The 21,464-nt window shown below is 28.2% G+C and overlaps 1 protein-coding gene across 2 annotated transcripts; it reads left to right on the plus strand.

Annotated features, from left to right (window-relative positions):
* Positions 1 to 280: 280 nt before the first annotated feature.
* LOC124491575 (uncharacterized) lies at positions 281 to 21,153 on the plus strand. 2 transcript variants are annotated; one of them, XM_047054246.2, is made up of 5 exons: positions 281 to 754; positions 14,252 to 15,084; positions 20,292 to 20,335; positions 20,409 to 20,518; positions 20,629 to 21,153. In XM_047054246.2, exons 2-5 carry the CDS (start codon positions 14,450 to 14,452, stop codon positions 20,800 to 20,802), a joined length of 963 nt encoding a protein of 320 aa, XP_046910202.2. In that variant the 5' UTR covers positions 281 to 754; positions 14,252 to 14,449; the 3' UTR covers positions 20,803 to 21,153. The 2 variants fall into 2 exon arrangements, with proteins under 2 accessions (XP_046910202.2, XP_075591346.1); XM_075735231.1 differs by lacking the exon at positions 281 to 754 and adding an exon at positions 14,064 to 14,129.
* The last annotated feature ends 311 nt before the right edge of the window (positions 21,154 to 21,464 follow it).

Genomic DNA, 21,464 nt, shown 5'->3' on the forward strand with positions numbered 1-21,464 from the left:
TAATACAATTGTATAATTGTTGGAAACACCAATTTTTTTTTCTCTAAACTCATGATGATTCATCTTACATTGATAATATTTTATACAGTGGTTTTATATTCCCATTTTTTTTGAAAATACTATCTGACTAAGATGTGTACTTTTTTTAGAGCCTGTTGGATTGTTCATCAACATACACAAGCAAATCGAAACCATCATTGTAGATAAACATAAAACAAAATGTTCCACAGTTATATATGGTAAATTGAACCATAGGAAGTTGAGTCATAAAGAATCTGTATTCTCAGCCTTTATGTGACTAGCTATATATAATACCGATTTTACAGCTACAACATTTGCTGAATTTGGTTTCTCGTTTATTTTGCTCAACACATTCGTATGGACGACTACAATATATGTATGGGCATGGATCTGTTTTAAATTTACGCTAACAATCTCATATAGTCACAAAATTCTTTATCATTTTCAATTTGGTTCTCAACCATTTCAGTCATACAACTGTGGTTTCATGAAATTAGTGTGTTCTTTCTTTTCGCGCAAAAACAAAAAATCTGACATTTATTCTTGTTGATTGTTTTTAGTTTCTACAAAAAAAAACTGTCAAGATTGTGACTAATTCAAATACAACAAAAGAATGTGAAATTTTTTATTGAAACATACAAAACAAAAAAAAGAAGCTCATTTTTTGAATTAAATGAAATCATATCATTCTACAATAATTTATCTGGAATTTTGTTCTTTGCATTTAATTAAGGTATGTTATGTTTTTTGATTTTTTTTGGTTCATTTACACAATTATATTATTCTTACAAATATTCGATTCGAGTCAGTAATTTTTATATCGTTTATTTCGTTTGAATTTCACATATTTTCTTTGATTTTATTCTCGACAATGATAATATTCAATTTTTTAGCTTGATAAAAAAAATTATAAATTACATTCATACACACACAGCATGACACTGTCATAACCGCTATTTTTGTCCGTGTGTTTGAAGATTTGGAGGAACATGTGTCGAATTCTATCGATTCGATTTATATTTTTTTTTTCTTGTTCTGATTTTCCTGAATACTTGAATAAGACATTCAAAAAAAAATTAGTGAATGCTAGAAAGAGATGGAGAGGAGACATATTCATAATTTATCGACTTGAATTTATCGTCATTTTGAATGTCGAAACCTAACATTTAGCACACATAAACTTACACATTTATTTATAGTTAATAATGATGTATATTGCGTGCTTGCACATGCAAACACTGTTTACATATCATTTTCAAAGTTCCAGTAGGAAAAAACTTTCTTCATATGTGCGTGTATTTGGACCCCAAAACATATAATAACCTAATAAGCTAAAAGCCGAATGTGAAGTGAATAAGAAAAATTGAAACTTGAAAAAAAATGATTTCACAAATCTTCTATGCCAGATTTGATAGAATAGCAGAATCTGAAAAAGCGAATATGATGTGTGTGTGTGTGTGTTGAATGGTTTAGTAAATGAGAAAAAAAATTCATCCAGACACGCGTTTCATTTCATATAATCTACGATCTTTTTTTCGGGGTGGTGGTGGTGGTGGTTTTATGTAGAAAGAATACTCAAAAGATTATCGTATCGCGTAATTGCATATCATTGGAACAATTCCAATAACTTCTGTTGTTTTTGTTGATGGAACCCGGCTGTTTCAAAAAATCTGGCCAGAATTTTTTCTGCTCTATTCGTCTAGTTCCATCATCAGTGTTATGTGCATCAAAGAAGCAAAAACATGAATGAATGAATGCTTCTGTTATCACAGAGCTGTTGTAGTATTTTTTTTGTTTTGTTTTGTTTTGCTTCTTTTGAATACCCCATGTGTACATTTGAGCTCAGTTTTTGTTTTGGAACTTTTCATTTTTTTTCCTCTCCTGATCCTTCTCCTGAATGTGTGTGATCAGCTTTCAGATCAGATTGAAATTTTCATTGTTTTCATTGTTTAGTATGTAATGCCCACACACACACACACATTATGTATATGGATGTAACATTAGCAAGTTCGCAAGGGATTTGACGATGACGATCCTGAATTCAGGATCATGATGATGATGATGTTGATCAAACATACAGGGCCATCCATATATTTGTGAATGAATGGTGGTAAGCAAAAGGACGTCGACCATCTAGTCATCATAATCATAATCATCATGGCCAAGATTAGATGTTCATTTGAAAGAAGGGGATAGATCTGTATAACGACATATATTGGTCCAGATATTATCTTACAATACTAGATAATATAATTCAATATCAATATAAGCTTAACCATATCGATTATTATTTTCCTTAATAATAATAATGATGTTATTCTGTGTGTGTAATATTTTTTTTTGGAAAAATCCAAATCAAACCAAATACATGTGTGCTATGTCATATTGTGTGTGTGTGTGTGTATTTACTTGTTTGTTCATGACGGATATTTACGAAAATCCAACTAACTCGAAATTTCGTTTTATATGAAAGTTGTTATCCGAACATCAAAAAGCAGTCTAACAAAATGTGTATATGAACAATTTTGGACACGTCCATATACGAATCGAAATGATGGGACTTAACCACGTACAAGCTTATTCTTTTGATTATTATATAAATTGAATTAGACATGTTTCGATTCTGACAAAGTGATGATGATCATCATCATCATTGATGTATTCGCATCTTGAATTATAAATACGGTCTGATGAAAATTTTATTTTATTCTATATACCGAATCCTTATTTCTTCATTATCTTTTAGCTACTTTCATTATCACCATCATAATCACACAAATCAAACAAAACAATATTTTGTTTATCATTTTCACGCTTGGTCTATTGTTATTTATCACAAGATGATGTCGAATTTGATATCACTTTTGCTAGTCATGTTTTTAATTAACCAAAAAAAAATTCTTAACAAATTTTTTCTTCATTCCCCGATTTATGTTTCATGCTACCACACATATCAATTATTCTTTTGTTCAAAGTCTGTATTTTTTCAAGTAAAATATCGTAAACATTTCTTTTCATTAGTTGAAGTTCCAAATTAATCTGCCCGTGTTTTTTTTTGTTGTTGTTGTATGATTTAGATACAAATTTGAGCTCCCAAAGGAAAGTGACTAATTCATCCGCAAAGTTTCTTGCCTTTATCATTATTATTTTTATTGCTGTTATTAGTCTTTTTTCACACAAAGTATTACCATTATCATCATTATTAGTTATGTTCATTTTATTGATGAGATTCTGTTTTTTTTTTTTTTTCATTCGAAAATCGAATCTTTCGTATCTTTGTTATATATGTTATATAATATCAGAAATAGAAAAAATACTAACTTGTATTTGGCATTAATTGTCTGATAATTGTTTATTGACTATTATTGATTATCTACATACTTCCGTTTAACATCATAAAAAAATTGCATTGTAATCATTTGAACAATGAAATAAAATTCAATATATTCAATCCTGTATTCCAGCGAAAAAAAGAGGCGATAATATACTAAAAAATCCACGATCAACTATGAAAATTAATATTTGTTTTTCCATTGTTTCCATTGTTTTGATTTGGATTTTTTTTCTCTTACTGCATAATTCACTTTGTCATTTTGTTTTGTTTTGTTAATTAAATGTCACTACATAATGCTTCTTTTCTTTTCCTAGCAGTTCTATTGTTTTTTTTTTGGCTCTAAACACGTTCCGGAAAATATTTGGATAATTTTTATTTTTATCATTTTTTATTTTCACTTTGTTTATTAGCAATTTGATTTCCGTTCACACACAGACAATGATTATTCTCCTCCTCATAATCATTGTTCATGTACCGATAATCCTAAGAATTAAGTTAATCTTAGTCACACTCTACATGTGTGGGTACATGTTCCAATTAGTTTCAATTTTTTTTTTAATATTATGGAAAAGAAATCATTTAATGATTATAACTTGTTTATATTTTTTTTTCATCATTTTTCCCTTTTCGAAAAAAAATCAAACCCATTTCCGCCCGGCCAACAATGATGATAAAATTTTTTATCTATTCAATAATATCACAATATGTACTTTATTTTCAATCCAATACTTATTTTCATGTTAAATTTTTAATTTACGTTAACCAAACAATTACAATCAATTATAAGAATGTATTATTGTCATGTCACTTCCGATAATCATATACATTTAATAACACTTAAAAATGATGATAATCAATAATAAGATATCTTTTTTTTTTCATTTGCAATTGTCAAGACATTGATTATATCTTGAGTTGTCACCAATGTTTTTCGTTTATATTTAATTTTTTTTTATTTTATTTTGCCGGATGTTTAGATAATATATTCTGATTTTATTTTTCTGATAAAATTTTTCATCTGAATTAGATTTTGTTCTGTACAAACCGTTGTTTTAGAAGCATTTGTTATAGTGGTCAGTCAGTTGAGTGATTCTATCATGAAATAAATTTGATTAAATTCAACAAAAAAAATATTATTGAAAAGAGACAACAAAAACAGACATTTTGGTTGACATTTTTTTCATAATATAAAAATAGAAAAATTTTGTATGCCTTGTTTTGACGGTTTTTTTCAATTTTTGGTTGTCATTTGATTTTTATCATCGCTGTGGTAGATTTCTATTGAAAAGATTTATTTTTCTACAAATATTAATCGGATACCATAATTAATTCAAGAGAAAAAAAATCATTTTTATTGGAATTGAATGATTTTAATGAATAAATGGGAATAGAGTGATGTTAAATGTTATTTAAGAATTTTTCAGATTCAGTTTCACAATCCTGCCAAACAATCAATTGGATTGGCAAACAAATCAAAACTATTCAACCGTATCCATAGATATGGTTAGATGCCGACTATGAATTGAATTTTAATTTCAAAACAATTCTCGTTTCTTTTCGTAGATCGATTCATTTATAAACGATAAAGAATTTTAGAACGTCAACAATATGAAACAATGGTAATCATTTTACAATTATCGAACGTAAAACCCGTAAAAAATATTCGTTTGTGAGCTGTTGATCATATTATTACTTTTTGATTTTCACAATCAGAATACACTAACTGAATTCGATTTACAGTCATTTGTCATTGTCCATGTTTCTTAGCAACGTTATGATTCCATATGTTTAGTTTGTCCTGGAACAAAAAGTTTTTCGCATTGCACGAAATGACAAATGATGACATTTTTTCTCTTTATTCAGTAAAAACAGCATTACATACAATGGTCAGGCATAAATCTTTATTAAATTCATATCAAATACTGTTTTACCAAAGTTAAACCAAAGTTTTTTTCACATGTTTTGTGTTTGCACACGAAACTCTAATTATTCACTGAAAAAGGGAGAAAAATTTGAGCCAATATTGTTGTTAGAATCAAGAAGAAAGAGACACAAGAGTTGAACAATTTTTTTTTGTTCATCTATACCAACTACTTTAATTTAGTTTTTTTTTGCTAATGGACACTCTTGACCCATAAGGATAATTTGTTTTTTTTTCGTTGTCTGGTCTCAAAATTTAGCATAGAAATGTAAACCTCACATTCAAACAAATTAATTGTGCATGAAAGAATAGAATATAACTTGACTATGTAAACTAACTATATTTCAAAGTGAATGAAAAGATTCCAGCGACAATTACATGGAAAACGAGAAAGTGTAAGCAAAAATCGGCTTAGCAGAAAAAAAGAGAAGTTTTTTTGATTCTCATTTCTCGAAAATAAGATTCGCATCCATGGAACTGGAGTTTTTTCTGCTGCTACTGGAATTAATTTTTTTACCAATAGTTATTTTTAATTTTAATTCTCCGGGTGTTTTTATTTCTTCTATTTTTTTTGCCAAACTTTGTTTTGTTGGTTCTCATGAGAAAAATTTAATTTTATGAATTTCGAAATGGAAATTATTATTTCCGCTTTTTTTTCTCATTCGGATATACGATATATGATAGCAACCCTAATATTAATGTCCATTAATAATAATGAAGCCTTTTTTATATTTATATAGAACCAAAGGCACGCACTCTATCTCTCACGTAATTTGCATATATTATCATCTCTATCTTTGTATATGGTTCACTGAATATTAAAATCCATATCATTATGATAGCATGATTGTCGTCATATTATCTAATCAATATACCAAACCTGATCGATCAAATATGTATTCTCTGTCATCAACTAAGATGTTTTCTTTGTGCTGGTAACACATTTGGTGACAATCGACAATTGTCATTATCATAAATGAACCAAGAATAAAAATCGTGATTTGTTTTTCAATCAAACAAAAATGAAAAAAGACCAGATTCTTTTATTCCGTGAGATTCATTTGAAATCTAATAATTTTTTTAAAAAAATTTTGGAGAAAATTTGATGACAGAAAAAGGAAAACTTTAAAATTCATTTCAGATTTGTACAGAGAGAAAAATTTCGGATATGGTGTGTTCTATATATGATGATGATGAAATATAAATGAAAAGAAGCGACAAAAGAAATGAAAAATATAGAAAAATGAATTTAATTTTTTTCCAATGGTTTGTTTTGGTACTTTTAGATTTTTAGCAAGTAATTTTGATCCAGTAACCAACGTGTTGTGATGAATTGATAAATGAATGTGCTCAAAAACTTTTCAATTTTTATTCGTCTCGACGTGAAACAAAAACTTTAGACTTACTTCTTGATTTCTCACTTTTATTCAGCCTCATATCATAGCTATGAAATACGCTAGAAAGTTTCATTTCTGTTTGTTTCGCTAATTTTTTTTTTCATCGTGCCCTATTCCTAGCAATTGATCTACTCTAATGTACTGTCGATGATTTTTTTCTAGTTTTCTTTTCAAATCAAGTGAAAATGAGCATAAAAAACATTAGTCTGATTGGTGTGTTGTTGTTTTTGTTACCCAAGACAATGAGAAACAAGACAAACATACAAACGAATAGAACTTTGAAATCAACCAAAGAATGAAACAGAATTGAAAAATAATTTAACATACAAGCTATTTTCTATGTACGAGCTTTATAAGTGTATATGATTTGTTTTTGTTTGTTTGTTCGTGCTAGCAATTCCATTCAATAAATCCATTCTTTAATTCATTCACAAATACACACTATGTTGATTTAATCCAAATTTCGGCTTGTTTTTTCGTTCTAATTCTCGTGTGTTGGTTTTCACATTCTTCTAATTCTGTTTATAGTTGAATACTGTAATGCTAGTTATTTTTCTTATATTTTCTACAATTTGAGATTTATTTCTTCTTACACTTTTCCAAATTTCTTATGCAAATTTCTTTTCTTTTACTCCAGTTTTATTTCCAGTAGTGTCTTTGTATTATGGTTATAGATTGAATGAATTTTCTATATTCTGTACCACTTGAATTCTATTCGATCTGGTTTTTTTTGTTTTCTTTTACATTCATCTTTTTCTGATTTGGGATATATAATGCTATTACCAGAAGCAAAATGACAAAATGCATTGGCAATTTTATTCTTTTATTTTTTTATGTTTGTTTTTTATTTTCACTTTTCTTTGCAAATGCAAAAAAATAGAATCCACAATTCAAATATACATACAAATATAACTAGACTAATCTATCTAGATAAGATTTTGCTACCAAGAATAAACAGCGAAAACATTTGGCACTTTCAACTGAACATCAGTTTTTTTCCATTTTTTGAGAATGTTTAGTTTGACAGTAATTTCTTTCGGCATTCAAAACATTGATAGAATCATAATAAACAGTATGCAGTTTGTTTTTATGCAAATCAATCCTTTATGCATAATCTGTATGCTTGCCTTTTCTTCAAATCCAAATCATCAAACTGAATTACCGTTTCTGTAGATTTATATGGCGATGTAGAAAAAAAGACTAGATTTTTTTTCTTCAATCCTAAAAGTTTGTTTTCAATTTATTCTAATCATTTCTGCCATATTCATTCATCGATTCACATTCATTTTGTCTATTTTTTTTTTGTCAATATTTGTGTCATTGTGAAAGTGGATTTGATTTTCAATTCATTCTGGTAAAATCTTTCTATTTTATTCAATGTAAAATTTAAGAAAAAAAATTTGTTAATCTACATCCGCTTTATTGTAGCAAATTTTCTCAACAAAATTTTGACCTAGAAAATGGCTAATTGTTTTTTTTTGAAATATTCACTCTTTATATTAATTAATACAGTTTCATTGTGTTTTATGCAAATAATTTCATTGTTTTTCAAATGTATTGTGTACAAAAAAAAAAAAAATATATCCAAGGATGAAAATGAATTGCTTTGTTATGCTAATGCATTGAGAAATGATTCTGAACAACGAATCTTGGGCTTAGATCAAATCCTATACGAAAAAAAATGTAAAAACATCTGAATTGTTATGAAAAATAATTCTTTTTCATTTGTTCGTCAACAGTTGGAGCCCAATATTTATAAGTTGAATGGCTTGGATAAAACGAATGATAATTTATCGCTGGCTATTGACTTGTTTTTGTTTCACTATTTTGTTTGTTCATTGTGAATATTTGTTTTTGTGATAATTTTATTAAACACACCATACACTCATACCAACAAAAAAAATTTGAGAATGATTGATTGCCCAAAGAGGATATAAAGCCCCATAGGCATTCTATTACAATTGCATAGTCGTATATGAGGGCCTATTTTTGTATTTCTATAAAATTAGCTTCCAGAATATTAGGCAGAAAATACAATGACAAACAACAGAGAATTCATATAAATTAAACTTGATTTAATGAATATGGCCAGAGATTAAGCAACACAGCAATTGGTTATGCTAAATTAATACAAAAAACAAGTAAGCTTGTACGAACCTCAAAAAACTAGCAACTGATCAAGCAACTAGGAAAAAAAAGAAACGAATATGAAATATCCATAGGTTTATCATCACTGTACATTCATTCAGAAATTCGCTGTCAAATTCTGACATTTTCAATTCATTTTCCTATCAAATATCAATGTTTTTTTCCTTGGTTGCCACATATAATCAATGTATGTAATGATAGCCGCAATGATCTGCTCCAAATAGACCTGACCACCGAAAAAATATCAGTACTGTAACTATACTTATTGACGATGTCAATTAGTGTAAGATCCCAATATTGTTCAGAAACACACACACACGCTACAAACCTAGTATATGATAGTTGGGCGTTTTTTCTAATTTTCTATACACAACAATAGAATCAATAGATCGATACGATCTTTGTAACTCATGACATATGACGTTTTGACAGGTCAAATTCATGTATTTATTTTGTTGTGTACATTTGTTTAGATTTTAGAATTAGAATTTCAATGTATTGATAGTTTCTTGCCCTTTTAATTTTTTTTTACAATTTTCATCAATTTATTACCGATACTGCTCTATTTTTCATTCAGTATGTTCCTGAGCTCATTGTGATCATCATTCTAAGTGACCATATGGCTATTGAATACAATGATAGAACCTTAATTGAATTGATATAATTTATGTGTGTTGCGACAATTGAATCAAAATTTATTCTTAAATTGTAAATAGTGAAAAGAAGAATCTAACTATATATACGATGCAATGAATCAATCGAAACAATTAAATATCAAAATCCCGAACAAATAGCATTCATTGGTATTCGTGAATAGTGTTTTTTGAAAGTGACCATAATTCTCATTCGAAAAGTATTTTTTTTTTGTTCATTCAATTTTTTTTGCTTCAAATTTTGTATTTTTTGTATACGATACAAAAATCATTATTCGAATATATAGATTGCATATAGCCATTATTATCATCATCATTACCTTTATTATTATTAAATGGTCAATGGCAATCAGCATAGCTATATCCAATCATTCATTATATTATATGAATCTAACCGAATCTGTAACATGAACCCAAATGGAACTCTAAAATAGAGTTGAATGAATCACCACTAACATTCTATACAAGCACATACACACACACACAATTCCATGAGTTTCCATTTCGTTTTTTTTTTGTTTGATTTTCTCATTTTTTTTGGTGTTGGACAGAATTGTATGATGATGTTGATGACGACCATATATTGTTGTCTCTATCATCATGGACATTTTAGCAACTACAATGATGATGACCCATTCTAGGTTATTGTGTATGTTTATGTGGATATCTTTCGCTTCAATTAATCTTTTCATTAAAAAACAACAGAAACATTATCAGAGATACTTAATATGTGTGTGCAATGATGCGATAGATAACAGGGATATAGTTATAGTTACAGTTACATTTTGGCTATTCTTTGATGAGAAATTCTTGAAACTTTTTATTTTCATCTATATCCTATGCCATTTATCCATTCTTTCATTGCTATTTAGGTCCATCAATGAAAACTATTTTTCCTAGCCAATAAGCATCATCTTTATTTGTTTTTTTTTACTTTCATTCGAATTGGTAAATAGATTTTTTTTGTCGTTATTGTTATATGTTGTTCAGGTCGAAAATAAATTTTTGAAATTTCTATGAGAAATGGTTTGTGCTACTTGTTTGATCAATGGCAATTCATCTAATCCACATCGATTTAAAACTTCTATACAAATATATAAAGAGTAAATGAAAAAAAAATGTAAAACCATTTGACCATAATCGGTCATCATCAAAAAAGAATAATGATCATAATCATTATATATCAACAACATACGTTATTCGTAAAGCTAAATATTTTCATTGATTACGGGATGGGTGCATAAAGTGGAAAAAAATTTATTTTCTTTTTTGCTTTTGTGAATATTCTAAACTCTTGAAAAATAAATTTGAACTTGATGATGATGATGATGATGATGATCATAATGATCAAGCTGAAGCTGGTCAATTTATGATTGTTTCCGTAACGCTACTATTCTAAATGTCTTGTATACAAATATTTTCGGGTGTATACGGCTAAAGCAGCTGATTTCGAACAATGATGATTCCCCAGATGGACATTGAATCTAAAGTTGCAGCCATTAAAGTTCGGCATAATTCGGATTCTCTAGAAAAAAGTGCCAGTACAATGCACTTATCTTTTAGATGATGATGAAAGTCATTGTCTTATATAAAACACTCAGTCAATGTCCAACATTATTTTATTCATTAAAATAAAGGCCTGGCCAAAAAAAAACCTCTGCCATTATCTTAATCAAACTTTTTTTTTGTTACGATTCTTTCTTACCATACTATACACATTTTCTATGCGTGCGTGTGTTTGTGTTACTTATGATATACGAGTGTGCTTTCTCGAAAATTTTTCTACACACTCAAGATTCATACTTTCATGTAAAATAAAAAAATTTCAGATTTTTGTTTCATTGTTTTTTCCATAGAATTGTATCTGGAATATAGTTTCATTTGAATAGGGCTCTAGCGACTTATCTATCTTGTGAACAAGAAAATAGAAAAAGATCATCTTTATAATCATAACAATTCGCATCGAAAATAGTGAAAAACTATGCCATTAGTTTCTTTGATCATAATCGCTTCCATTACATTATTGACGATAAACATTTGATTTCAAACGTATTTTATTTATTTCATATGAATTTCATATTTTCTAACTATCGGGACCGATTTCGATTGATCAAGTCTGAATGATAAAATTGCTGAGAACAATATTGTAGACAGTAAATGTTGGAGAAAAATGAAAAGTAACAAAAATCGATGAATTGAATTTTTATGGTTATCGATAAAGATATGGAAGTTGCGCTGAAAGGAATGCCAGATCATATTTATAGATTTATTTGTGTATGTTGAAATATGGATCCATATCTGTGGATAGAAAATATCAATTTTCAATTGTCATAAATGAACATACAAACATTTTTTTCAGATCAATTTTGAATTGCTTCAAACATTTCGAACAATATTTAGCTTTATGGAACGTTTTTTTCGGTGGGAATTCTTCTTGACACTAAATTATCATGTGTTTATTGTGGATTGAATTACAGCACAAGAAGATGACCAAACGATAACTGTGTGTGTGTTATGTGAGAATGAAATTTGTGATTCACTTTCTTTTGGTTGAAATTCAATATCACTGTTTGGTAGAGAATTTTTATTTTCGTGAACATTATTCAGTCTTTTCCGTTAGTTTTAGAGTCTTTGAATTTGATGATTACTCCAAAAAATTTAGCTCCGAAGAATATCCAGAAAGAAAACTTTAATCTGTTAATTGATTGAATGAATTAATTAATATTGAATGATCGTATACAAAACAGTAAAGAAAATCGATTAAACGATTCATAGACAATCGATAATTTTTATTTTGGTAAATAATTGTACAAATTTTTTTGAAAAGTTTGTTCGCTCACTTGATGTGATGATGACTTTTTTATTTCAGCCATATTTTTAATTTTCAATATTTGATTCATATCATTGTTTTGTGTAAACCAATTGGAAAAAATGTGGACATTTCGTGAACCCATTTATATTCCATCATCATCATTATATGAAGATATGCTACACACAAATACGTTTTTTAAGGCTTGTAATCCAATGAGACTAGAATCAAGTAACCAGAAATATGGTTCAAATCAAACTTTTTTTTTTGTTTTCGCTGAACCAGCTGTTTGGTTTTTTCCTCTTATTTTTTGGGTTCGATTCTGTCCATTTTTTTCTGTTCAATTTTTTTCGATTCTCGTTCCATTCATTCCGAAACTTGATTTCTCTCTCTTTTTTTTTGTTTTTGTTGTTGGTATTTGCAAAGTTAGCGTATTTAATAAAATAATGGCCAACATACAGATATCGTTTTTTTGTGTGTTTACTGGAAAAGTCAACAACATGCCTAATTTAACATGCGAATCAAATGGAATTTTCTATTGTTTTTTTTTCACTCATTCACAAACATATACTTCATATATGTGTGTTTGTTTATTTGCGATACCCGACACTATTATTGTTAGTATTCATCAATCTTTAATTTTCAATGTATATAACGATTAGATGGATAGCCCCTAAAATGAAAATTATTATTGTATTAATTAATATAATATTCCTATGAACCCTACGTATGAATGAGCATGAAAATTTTTATTTTAAAAAATTACAATCAATTATTAAACAAAAGAAAAAAAAAATAGTCAAACATTCATTATTGATAATTTTTTTTGGCTGAATTAATGTAAACCGTTAATGTACAATTTTTGTTTTCCCGTTATCCCCAATGCTATTTATGCTTTTTGTTGCCTGGTATGGTGAGAATCGATTTTTTTTCACCCTTCAATTGTTGAAAAAAAAGATGGCTACTTATTGGTGGTTATTTCCCATACTGCTCAAATTCATTTATATAATTGTTATAATAGTCAAACCCGTATCGTACTTTTAGATGCGGAAACCAGAATATTAACAACTTGCTTAGTAATGGTAGTAGTAGTGAATTCAAGTGAATACAATTCATTCATTCGGTAATCATATTGGATGTATTCGAGAGAAAGAGAAAAAAACAGAATTCTAGTTAGAATTTCTTGGTAAATATTTTTTTTTTTTTTGCTCGAGGTCAAATAAATGTGAATGTTCGTTAGTACCACAAAATAATTGATGATCTATACATTGTATTTTCAAAATGGATCTTTCCTTTTGAGTGTGTGTGTGTGTGTGTTTTCCGTTACTTATTTTTTTCCAATTCTATATATAAATGTTCTATATGACTAACTACGATTAATTCTTCACGACACTTTTGTCTAGTTTTATTTTTTATTATATAATAATAATAATAATAATATACAAAGCTCATATTCAAAATTCAACCAGACATTTTTTTCTGGTTTACTTTTACTCCCTTCTAGCTGACAGATTTTTTTTCTTTAGTTGTTGCTGTTGTTGTTGTTGCTTTTCACTTGTATATTTTTTTTCTGTAGCCAAAAATATATACAGAGTATGGCCATATATAATTCTGATGCTCATAAATTAGAGACGTTTTTCTTTGTTATTTGAAATGCACTTCTAATTTGTTCATATCATTCATCTGGAACATTTGAAAACGATTTCCTCTAATCACAACAACACATGAAAATAGTGAAAAAAAAAGTTACATAAATATTAAGTCAAGTGTTGTGTTTCGGGTTAATTTGGTAGTAGTTTTATAGGCATGAATTTCGTTTTGTAAACTTTTGAAAAAACATCCACTTGTATGTTTGTATTTTTTCAATGGCAAACTATGACATATGATGATTATCATTCTTTTCAATTTTAACTTATAGAATCGATTTCTAAATCTTTGTTTTATTTTGTTTCATTTTTTTTCTTGTAGCTCTTTTTTCTTGAACCGTCATCATCATCATTGCGATCATAACCGGATTCTTTTTGCTTCCATCTTGACATCTTTTTTTTTGTTCTTCTTATGTATTTTGTTCTTGGTAATCGATCGAATTGATCTAAGTAAATCATACGCCTATATTGTTAAATCGATCGATATTATTATTATTCGCTCAGGCTGCGATCATAATCGATGGCAACAACAACAAACTGCTCAACTATTCAAAAAATGTCTTGCCAAAAAGAATTGACAAATAATAAGGTTTTAAGTGGTAAATGTTGGTATTATCATCATCTTCATCATTGTCTAGATGATGATGATGATGATAGTGGTGCTCGGCAAAAAAAATATCGATTATTAAGATTTTGTAAAAAATTCTATAAAGCTGACCAAAATATATCATCATCGTCATCAACGACTTTTATATTCAAATATCATCATCATCTTCATGATCATTATCAGAAACGACATTTATCAATCATCATGACCATCCTTATGATTGCATGTTTTGCATATCTTTCCATATCCGAAGTTGCCTTTTGTTTGCCTGAAAATATGAAAGATTCAAATTTAAACAACAACAGAATTCTACCAAATTATAATGATAAAAATGATCAATCTGTTACGATCAGTCGGCGGAATATTCCTTATGATGATCAAAACAATCATCATCATCATCATTATATGTCTCATCGTGATGTTATTGTTAATCATAAAATCATGAATCGAAGATTAAAACGAGATTTATTTATATTCCCTGAAAGTGAAAATGTTGTCTACAATCATAATGACAATGGTGAAAATAGTAGTTTGGATCGACAGACACGGTAAGTGCTTAGTGCTAATTTTTTTTTTCATTTCCTAGACAAAGTCTTAAACCTTTTTAGTTTTTGTTATTTCATTGAATCATCAAAGCCTGAAATTGTTTCAATTTTTCTTATACCGCTTCACAATTGTACGTTATTGTACGTTATGAATATAGTTGAGCAACAACAATAATAATAATGATGATGACGATGATCATTGTTGTTGTATACTGCCATAAGAATGATCTTCCTTGTTCATGTAGGCTGCATATAATTTCATAGAATGTATAATTACACATTCATGCTTGGATCTAACTTCAATTTCGAATTCTATACATTTCATCCAAAAGAAAATATAAAAGAATCATTTTATTTTTTTTTTTTTTTTTTTTTGTTGCAAAATCCATGAATGATATGAAACAACGGGGCACAATGATGATAACAGATCTGGTGATGAAAATGAAAATGTGGCATGATGATGTTGATGATGATGTGTTTCGTTTTCTTTTATTTCTTTTTTTTTGTTGTTGTTTTTTCCTGTTTCTGTTAGTGGTTTTCCATTATGGACATATCAACATTATTATTAGAAACATGGAATAGTAAAGATAAGAGATTTGATTTTCAGAATTATTTTCTCTTTTTATATTTCAAGTTTCCATTTCCATTTGGTTTTTTTTCTGGTTATGAATTCCTGATATAGAATTATTGTCATCATTAATGTTCTCGGTGCGGTGTTTGAATATGAATAATTTTTGGCCTGTTTTCATCTTTTTTTATATAATTCTGGTGTATTACTGTGAATATCAATTTGATTTTCGCATTTTTTTTCTCTAATGTTTGAATCTAAAATTTTCATTGATCATGATTATTTGAAAATGATGTTATGTAAATATATTGATTTTGGCACGAGTTTCCTTTACAAAATGTTACGTGTTCACACAGTAGATCCTGTATTAGGTTGTTGGAATCATTTTTCTAATAGCCAATATACAATTTGTTGGATATTTTCTTGATTCAATTTTATATTTTATATTTTTTTGGTCACGAATTTGTAATGGAAAAAAATAGGGAAACTAAGATTTTTTTGTTGTTGTTGATAGATTTACAATGCTGTAAAACGAAATTTCTTTATCTATACACATTTCTCTGTTTACATATTTATCATTATTGAAACGATTTATGTTGGCCTGATGGTACAATGTGTGTTTCAAAAAAAAAAAAAAAAAAATTCCTGTCAGCCTTTTTTTAAATTAAATTCTTTTGGTATTGAAAATTCTTTTTTTTTCTTCTTTTTGCACTTTGCCGTCGATGTTTATTACATTCATTGGAAATAAAATTCATGTTTGTGTTTGTGTGTGTGTGTGTGTGTGTTTGTATCGTGGTCGTTTGGATGAATTTCCAAGAATGCAGTACACCACTACCACACACAGGACCAGAGGCAAATTTATTTCACAATTTTTTTTCAAAATATTTTTTGTATTTTTTTTCGCCATCCACATTTCACTAAGTGGTTGTGTCTGTGCACAAGATGATTATTTTATTTAGAAATTTTTTTTTCTAACGATCACAATTTAAACACATTTGGGTTGGATAAAATTAAATTTCTATTCCAATGTTGTTAAAACGGATTGCTATATTTGTCCACTGTTTGTATGTTTATTTTTTTTTTGCCTAGTATCTCTATATGTTTGTCTATTGCCGGTTTATCAGAATTGGTCGAATCAAGGAACCCTCTGGCCATGTCTATGTATATCAAAGTGGTATCCGATGATGAAAGTTTATGGACTTTGATGAGGAAAGGACAAGAATGAGGAAAGTTGGAAAAAAATGGCAAACGCAATCAATTTCCTTTGATGTGAAGAAGAAAAAATAGTATTATTGAAGCAGCAGGTTTATGTTGGCTATGGCTTATGTGTCAAAGATTGACATGACACATAAGGTTCCTTAACTAGTATACTGTGAACTGAAACGAATGAGAAATGTAGTTGACATTTTCTCTCTCCTTTTTCTCATTTCCATCCAGTGAAACCATTTTTTCCATTTGGTAGAATGTCGCGGTAGAATGATTTAGATAGGGTCGGCTTTGTCAGTTATGTGTGTGTGTAGATGAGATTTAATTTCATTTTGATGCAATACAGTTTTTATATTTTTTTTATATATATGGTATGATTCGGTGGTTTGTCAGAGAAAATTCTTGCTTACCAGAAAAAAAGCAAATCAAAATGAGTCTCATCTCAATGATGAGAAATAATATTTTTTTTTCTTCAAAATGGAAAAAACGAAGGATTTATTCTATGTCTGTATGATGTTCCATTAAGAATGTTATGAAATGCGATCTGCATTTTTTTCCTTTTCTTTACAATTTTGTTTGTTTGTGCATGTTTATGTCTGTGGTTTTTTTCTGGTTTTCCGGTTTTACAGTTGTTGTTTTTTTTGTCGTTGTTGTTTGCCGAATTTTTTTACCATTTTTTCTCCATTATTCTTCATCATTCAACAATTTTGATATTTCCATTCCTTATGATTATGGTTCATCATTGTTCGCTCTATTTAAACCGCCACCAATCATTAAGGCAAAACGCATTGAAAGTTTTCAGATTCCTATTGTACTTGTAGATAAATAGATAGACAATACTGTTTTATCGATTCATCGTGGATTCCCAATGTTCATATGTATCGATGAAAAAAGACTATCGGTTTTCTCTTTTAAAAAAGGAATCGGATTTTTTCTCCGCACCAAATTGTTTGAATCATTATTTATTTATTAACATATATGTTAAAGAAAAAGTTTGAATAAAATCAAAAATATTGCAACATTCTCGTTTTTTATCAAACACACAGTTTGACTTTGTATTTGATTTAATTTCGATGGCTTTAGGATTCGATATATATTGTTGAATTTAAATTCAAATCAATATTCAATTTTATTTTGCTTTAGTTTTGCTCAATTTTCAAGGATGAAGATTTCCTGATAGGATATTCTGTCATACATATGTAGACTGGTTTTTTTTGCTTGCATCACATCTTTTTGCCAATGGCCAATATTCATATGGGAAAAAAAAGTTTTTTCCCGCAACCAACATGGATTCTTCCATGATGATAATGAAGGGAACATTATCGTATGACACACACACACACAACAAATGAATTTTTTTCTGATCAAAATAAAAGAAATTGACATACGTTTCTATGTTATAAGAATGGAATTGAAAATTTGATTCAATTCGACCGAACGTGACATTTTATCATATCGAATGATCATGATCGTGCAAATTCTTTACATCATGACTATCCGCTGATAGCTATACCTAAAAAAAATAATGATGATTATGATTATAATCATATCAATGTCAATATGGGGAATGACCATTTTTGGAATAAAATTCTACTATACAATCTGAACAAAATAATTATATATTGATGATGAAATGGAATTTCACCGCAGAATCTAAATCGAAATTTTTATATAAAATGAAAAACAGGCGAAACAGGAGAAAAATGGTTATTGTATCCATTTTTGCTTACAATTCTATTTCGATTGCTTTATTCATCGATGATAATGGTAATGTAATTCTATTAAATACGGCGGTGATAATGATGATGATGATGATGATGATTTGATCCTAGCTCATTACATGAATCTTCATTGCTTTGATTTTTTCCTTTTTCATCGTATTCGTTTATTGGTTGTCATCACTTTTTTTCCTGCTTTCACACTTTGTATTATTATTATAACTATAATCATATATAAAATCATCGTTTAGACAACATAAGACATATCCGTACAAAAGTCATTCAAGGATTTTTTTGTTTTTTTTTGTTGTTGTTGCCACGAACACCATAACTATTATAACAGAGATTTTTCCCTAACGATTCTCTTAAGAATAAATCGAATTTTATCCTAACCATGAATTTTTTCTCTCTTTTTCTGGTCATGTTTCTTGATCTGGTATCTGCATGTTGAATAAATATTAGCAATGTTTGCACATTATTTGAAACAGAAGTGTCGTTGATGTTTTTTCCTTTTTTCTTTTGCTCCAATGTCCAAATCTCATGTGATTAGTCGTTTTGACTTTTGCTGATTCCATGTCGTTTTTTTTGGCGCTAACATTAGTTTTTATTTCAAGTTCATCTTATAGCTACCCTTATATATCCAAGCATAAAATTCTCTATGAATTGCCATTTGGTTGTGTTCTTTTTTTCATATTGGTTTCCTGGAATTTTTTTAATTTCTTTCTCTCATTCGCTTCAATTCATCCTCAATTGTATATCAGGCTTGTATTAAAACTACTGTTTCTTTTTCTCCTTGTTCTTCAAATTCAAATTGAATGATGATATGAAACTGAACAAAATAAAACGATTCAAATAGTGAAATGAGAAAAAAAAGTTCCATCTTTTGATCGACTATTGACATAAAGCCATCCTATGGTCGTTATATTATATGAATGAAAATTGTTCAATCAAAACTGAACCAAAAAAAAAAGTTTCAACGGTGCTGTTTTTCAAACAGCAGGGATTCAGCAATGATGATACTGAAATCTATTTTTTTTTATCATTTTGCTACAATAAAAGAAAAAAGAGTTGAAATGAGAAATAACTTTGCCGATATATGATATATGATGGAAATGTTGTGCAATCAACCCTTTATCATAGTTGGTCTTTTGAACATTTTCATTGGTTTTTCTGTTTCTATTTCTATTTCAGTTTTTGTTTTGTTTTTTCATTGAATTGTTCTTCTCATTCGAATGAATTCTATGCAATAACAAAGAAAAACAACATACACAATGAAATAAAAATATGAAAAAAATATTCGATTTTATCTATTATTGTGTTATTAACGCTTCGACAATGATTCAGAACACAAAAGAATCCAAAAATGGAAAAATTTCCTTTTCCTTTTATTCTATTTTATTCAAGAAAATTTTGATGCCAATTTCGCATCGTTTATTTTTTTTCTCTTTCCCGTTTCATCATTGCATTAGTTCCGGAATTTATATTTTTCCATAATGATAATGATTGTGATGATTCTATTATTATTATGGATGAGTGAACCAAGTGGAATTATTATTTCATTTAGATTAATAATGGAAAAGTGTTCAATGATTGAATGATGAAATTCTAATCATAATAAAAATTTAACTGTTTTTCATTCAAAGCTTAGAAATGATTAATATTTGATTTTTTTTTCTTTTGTTTACTCTTTATTTTTCCAATTTATTTCCAATTCATAGAGAGAATCATCGAATGAATCAAACCACCAATCGTAGTTATGAATGTAAGTTGATTGATTTACAATTTGATTATTGAATAAAATTTTTTTACATTATTTATGTCTTTTTCAAATTTAGCTTGTCCATCAAAAGAATGTTTTCGTAAAGTGGCCAATTTTGAACGTTATCTTCGATTATATGCACCGAAAAGTCAACAGATGACACAATTTGAATGTGTACTTCGAGATGTAAATATCTATTATCTATTTCATTTAAAGTTCATTAGTTTTATGTTTTAATTTTTTATATTCAACACTATTTACACTCATTTTTTTCTTTTCATATTTGTTTTGAACAGATTTTCTTTAATTGCATCAAAGATACTGCACATAAACAGCCAAAAAAATGTGTAAAAAAACGTTATGATCAAATCAAAAAACGTATCGCTAAACTTTTATCCGAAACTCGTCTTTGTATTGGTGGTCGACGTCATACGATTCCAACTTTATTTAACGGATTTTCATCTAAATAATGATCACATCCATGCCATCATCACATACAATACTATTTGTTATTGATCCCGAATTTATTTGTTAAATTTCTACTACTAACCATCATCCATTCTATTGATTTGGAATCTACTGTAATGTATACATTCACAGGGAATCAAATCTGTAACCAAATAACATTTATATGAACCTCTTATAAAAAACATGACAAACATACGATATACGATGGATTTCCATTCCCTTATATTATCATTCTCTTTTAGTTTGTTTTGTTCATTTAATCAAGTAACATGGAAAAAAAAGTTTTTTTTGTTAATAAAAACCTTGATGATGGAAAAAAAATTTATTTCTTCAAAAATAAAACAAGAATAAAACTTTTATTTCATTTTATTTTTATTTAGTTTCTAAATCAATTTATTATTTTTTTTGTTCATTTGTTAGCTACTGCTGGATAATTGGTCATTTTCTTTTTTTTTTTTTTGGTTCACTATTCTTAATGTCAATCAGATCGATCAAATTCGGTCACAATTCTCTAATAGATTAAATCTTCTTAGTTTTTCTTTTGGAAAAAATTTTTTTCATGTCAAAATTTCACAAAGGTTTCTTTTTTATCTATCACCCTCAACGAAAAACAGTTTCACTTCAACGGAATCATTATTTTGGATTTTTTTTTCTTAAATTTGGT

The sequence above is a fragment of the Dermatophagoides farinae genome, chromosome 1, assembly GCF_024713945.1.
Source record: "Dermatophagoides farinae isolate YC_2012a chromosome 1, ASM2471394v1, whole genome shotgun sequence".
NCBI classification, from domain to species: Eukaryota; Metazoa; Arthropoda; class Arachnida; order Sarcoptiformes; family Pyroglyphidae; genus Dermatophagoides; species Dermatophagoides farinae.

Bases quoted from the DNA above. Each gene is read 5' to 3' on its own strand.
- LOC124491575 (XM_047054246.2), top strand. From the start codon at position 14,450: ATGGCAACAACAACAAACTGCTCAACTATTCAAAAAATGTCTTGCCAA. The intron at 20,336-20,408 runs GTAAGTTGATTG...TTTCAAATTTAG, and splicing joins CACCAATCGTAGTTATGAAT to CTTGTCCATCAAAAGAATGT. The intron at 20,519-20,628 runs GTAAATATCTAT...TGTTTTGAACAG, and splicing joins TTGAATGTGTACTTCGAGAT to ATTTTCTTTAATTGCATCAA.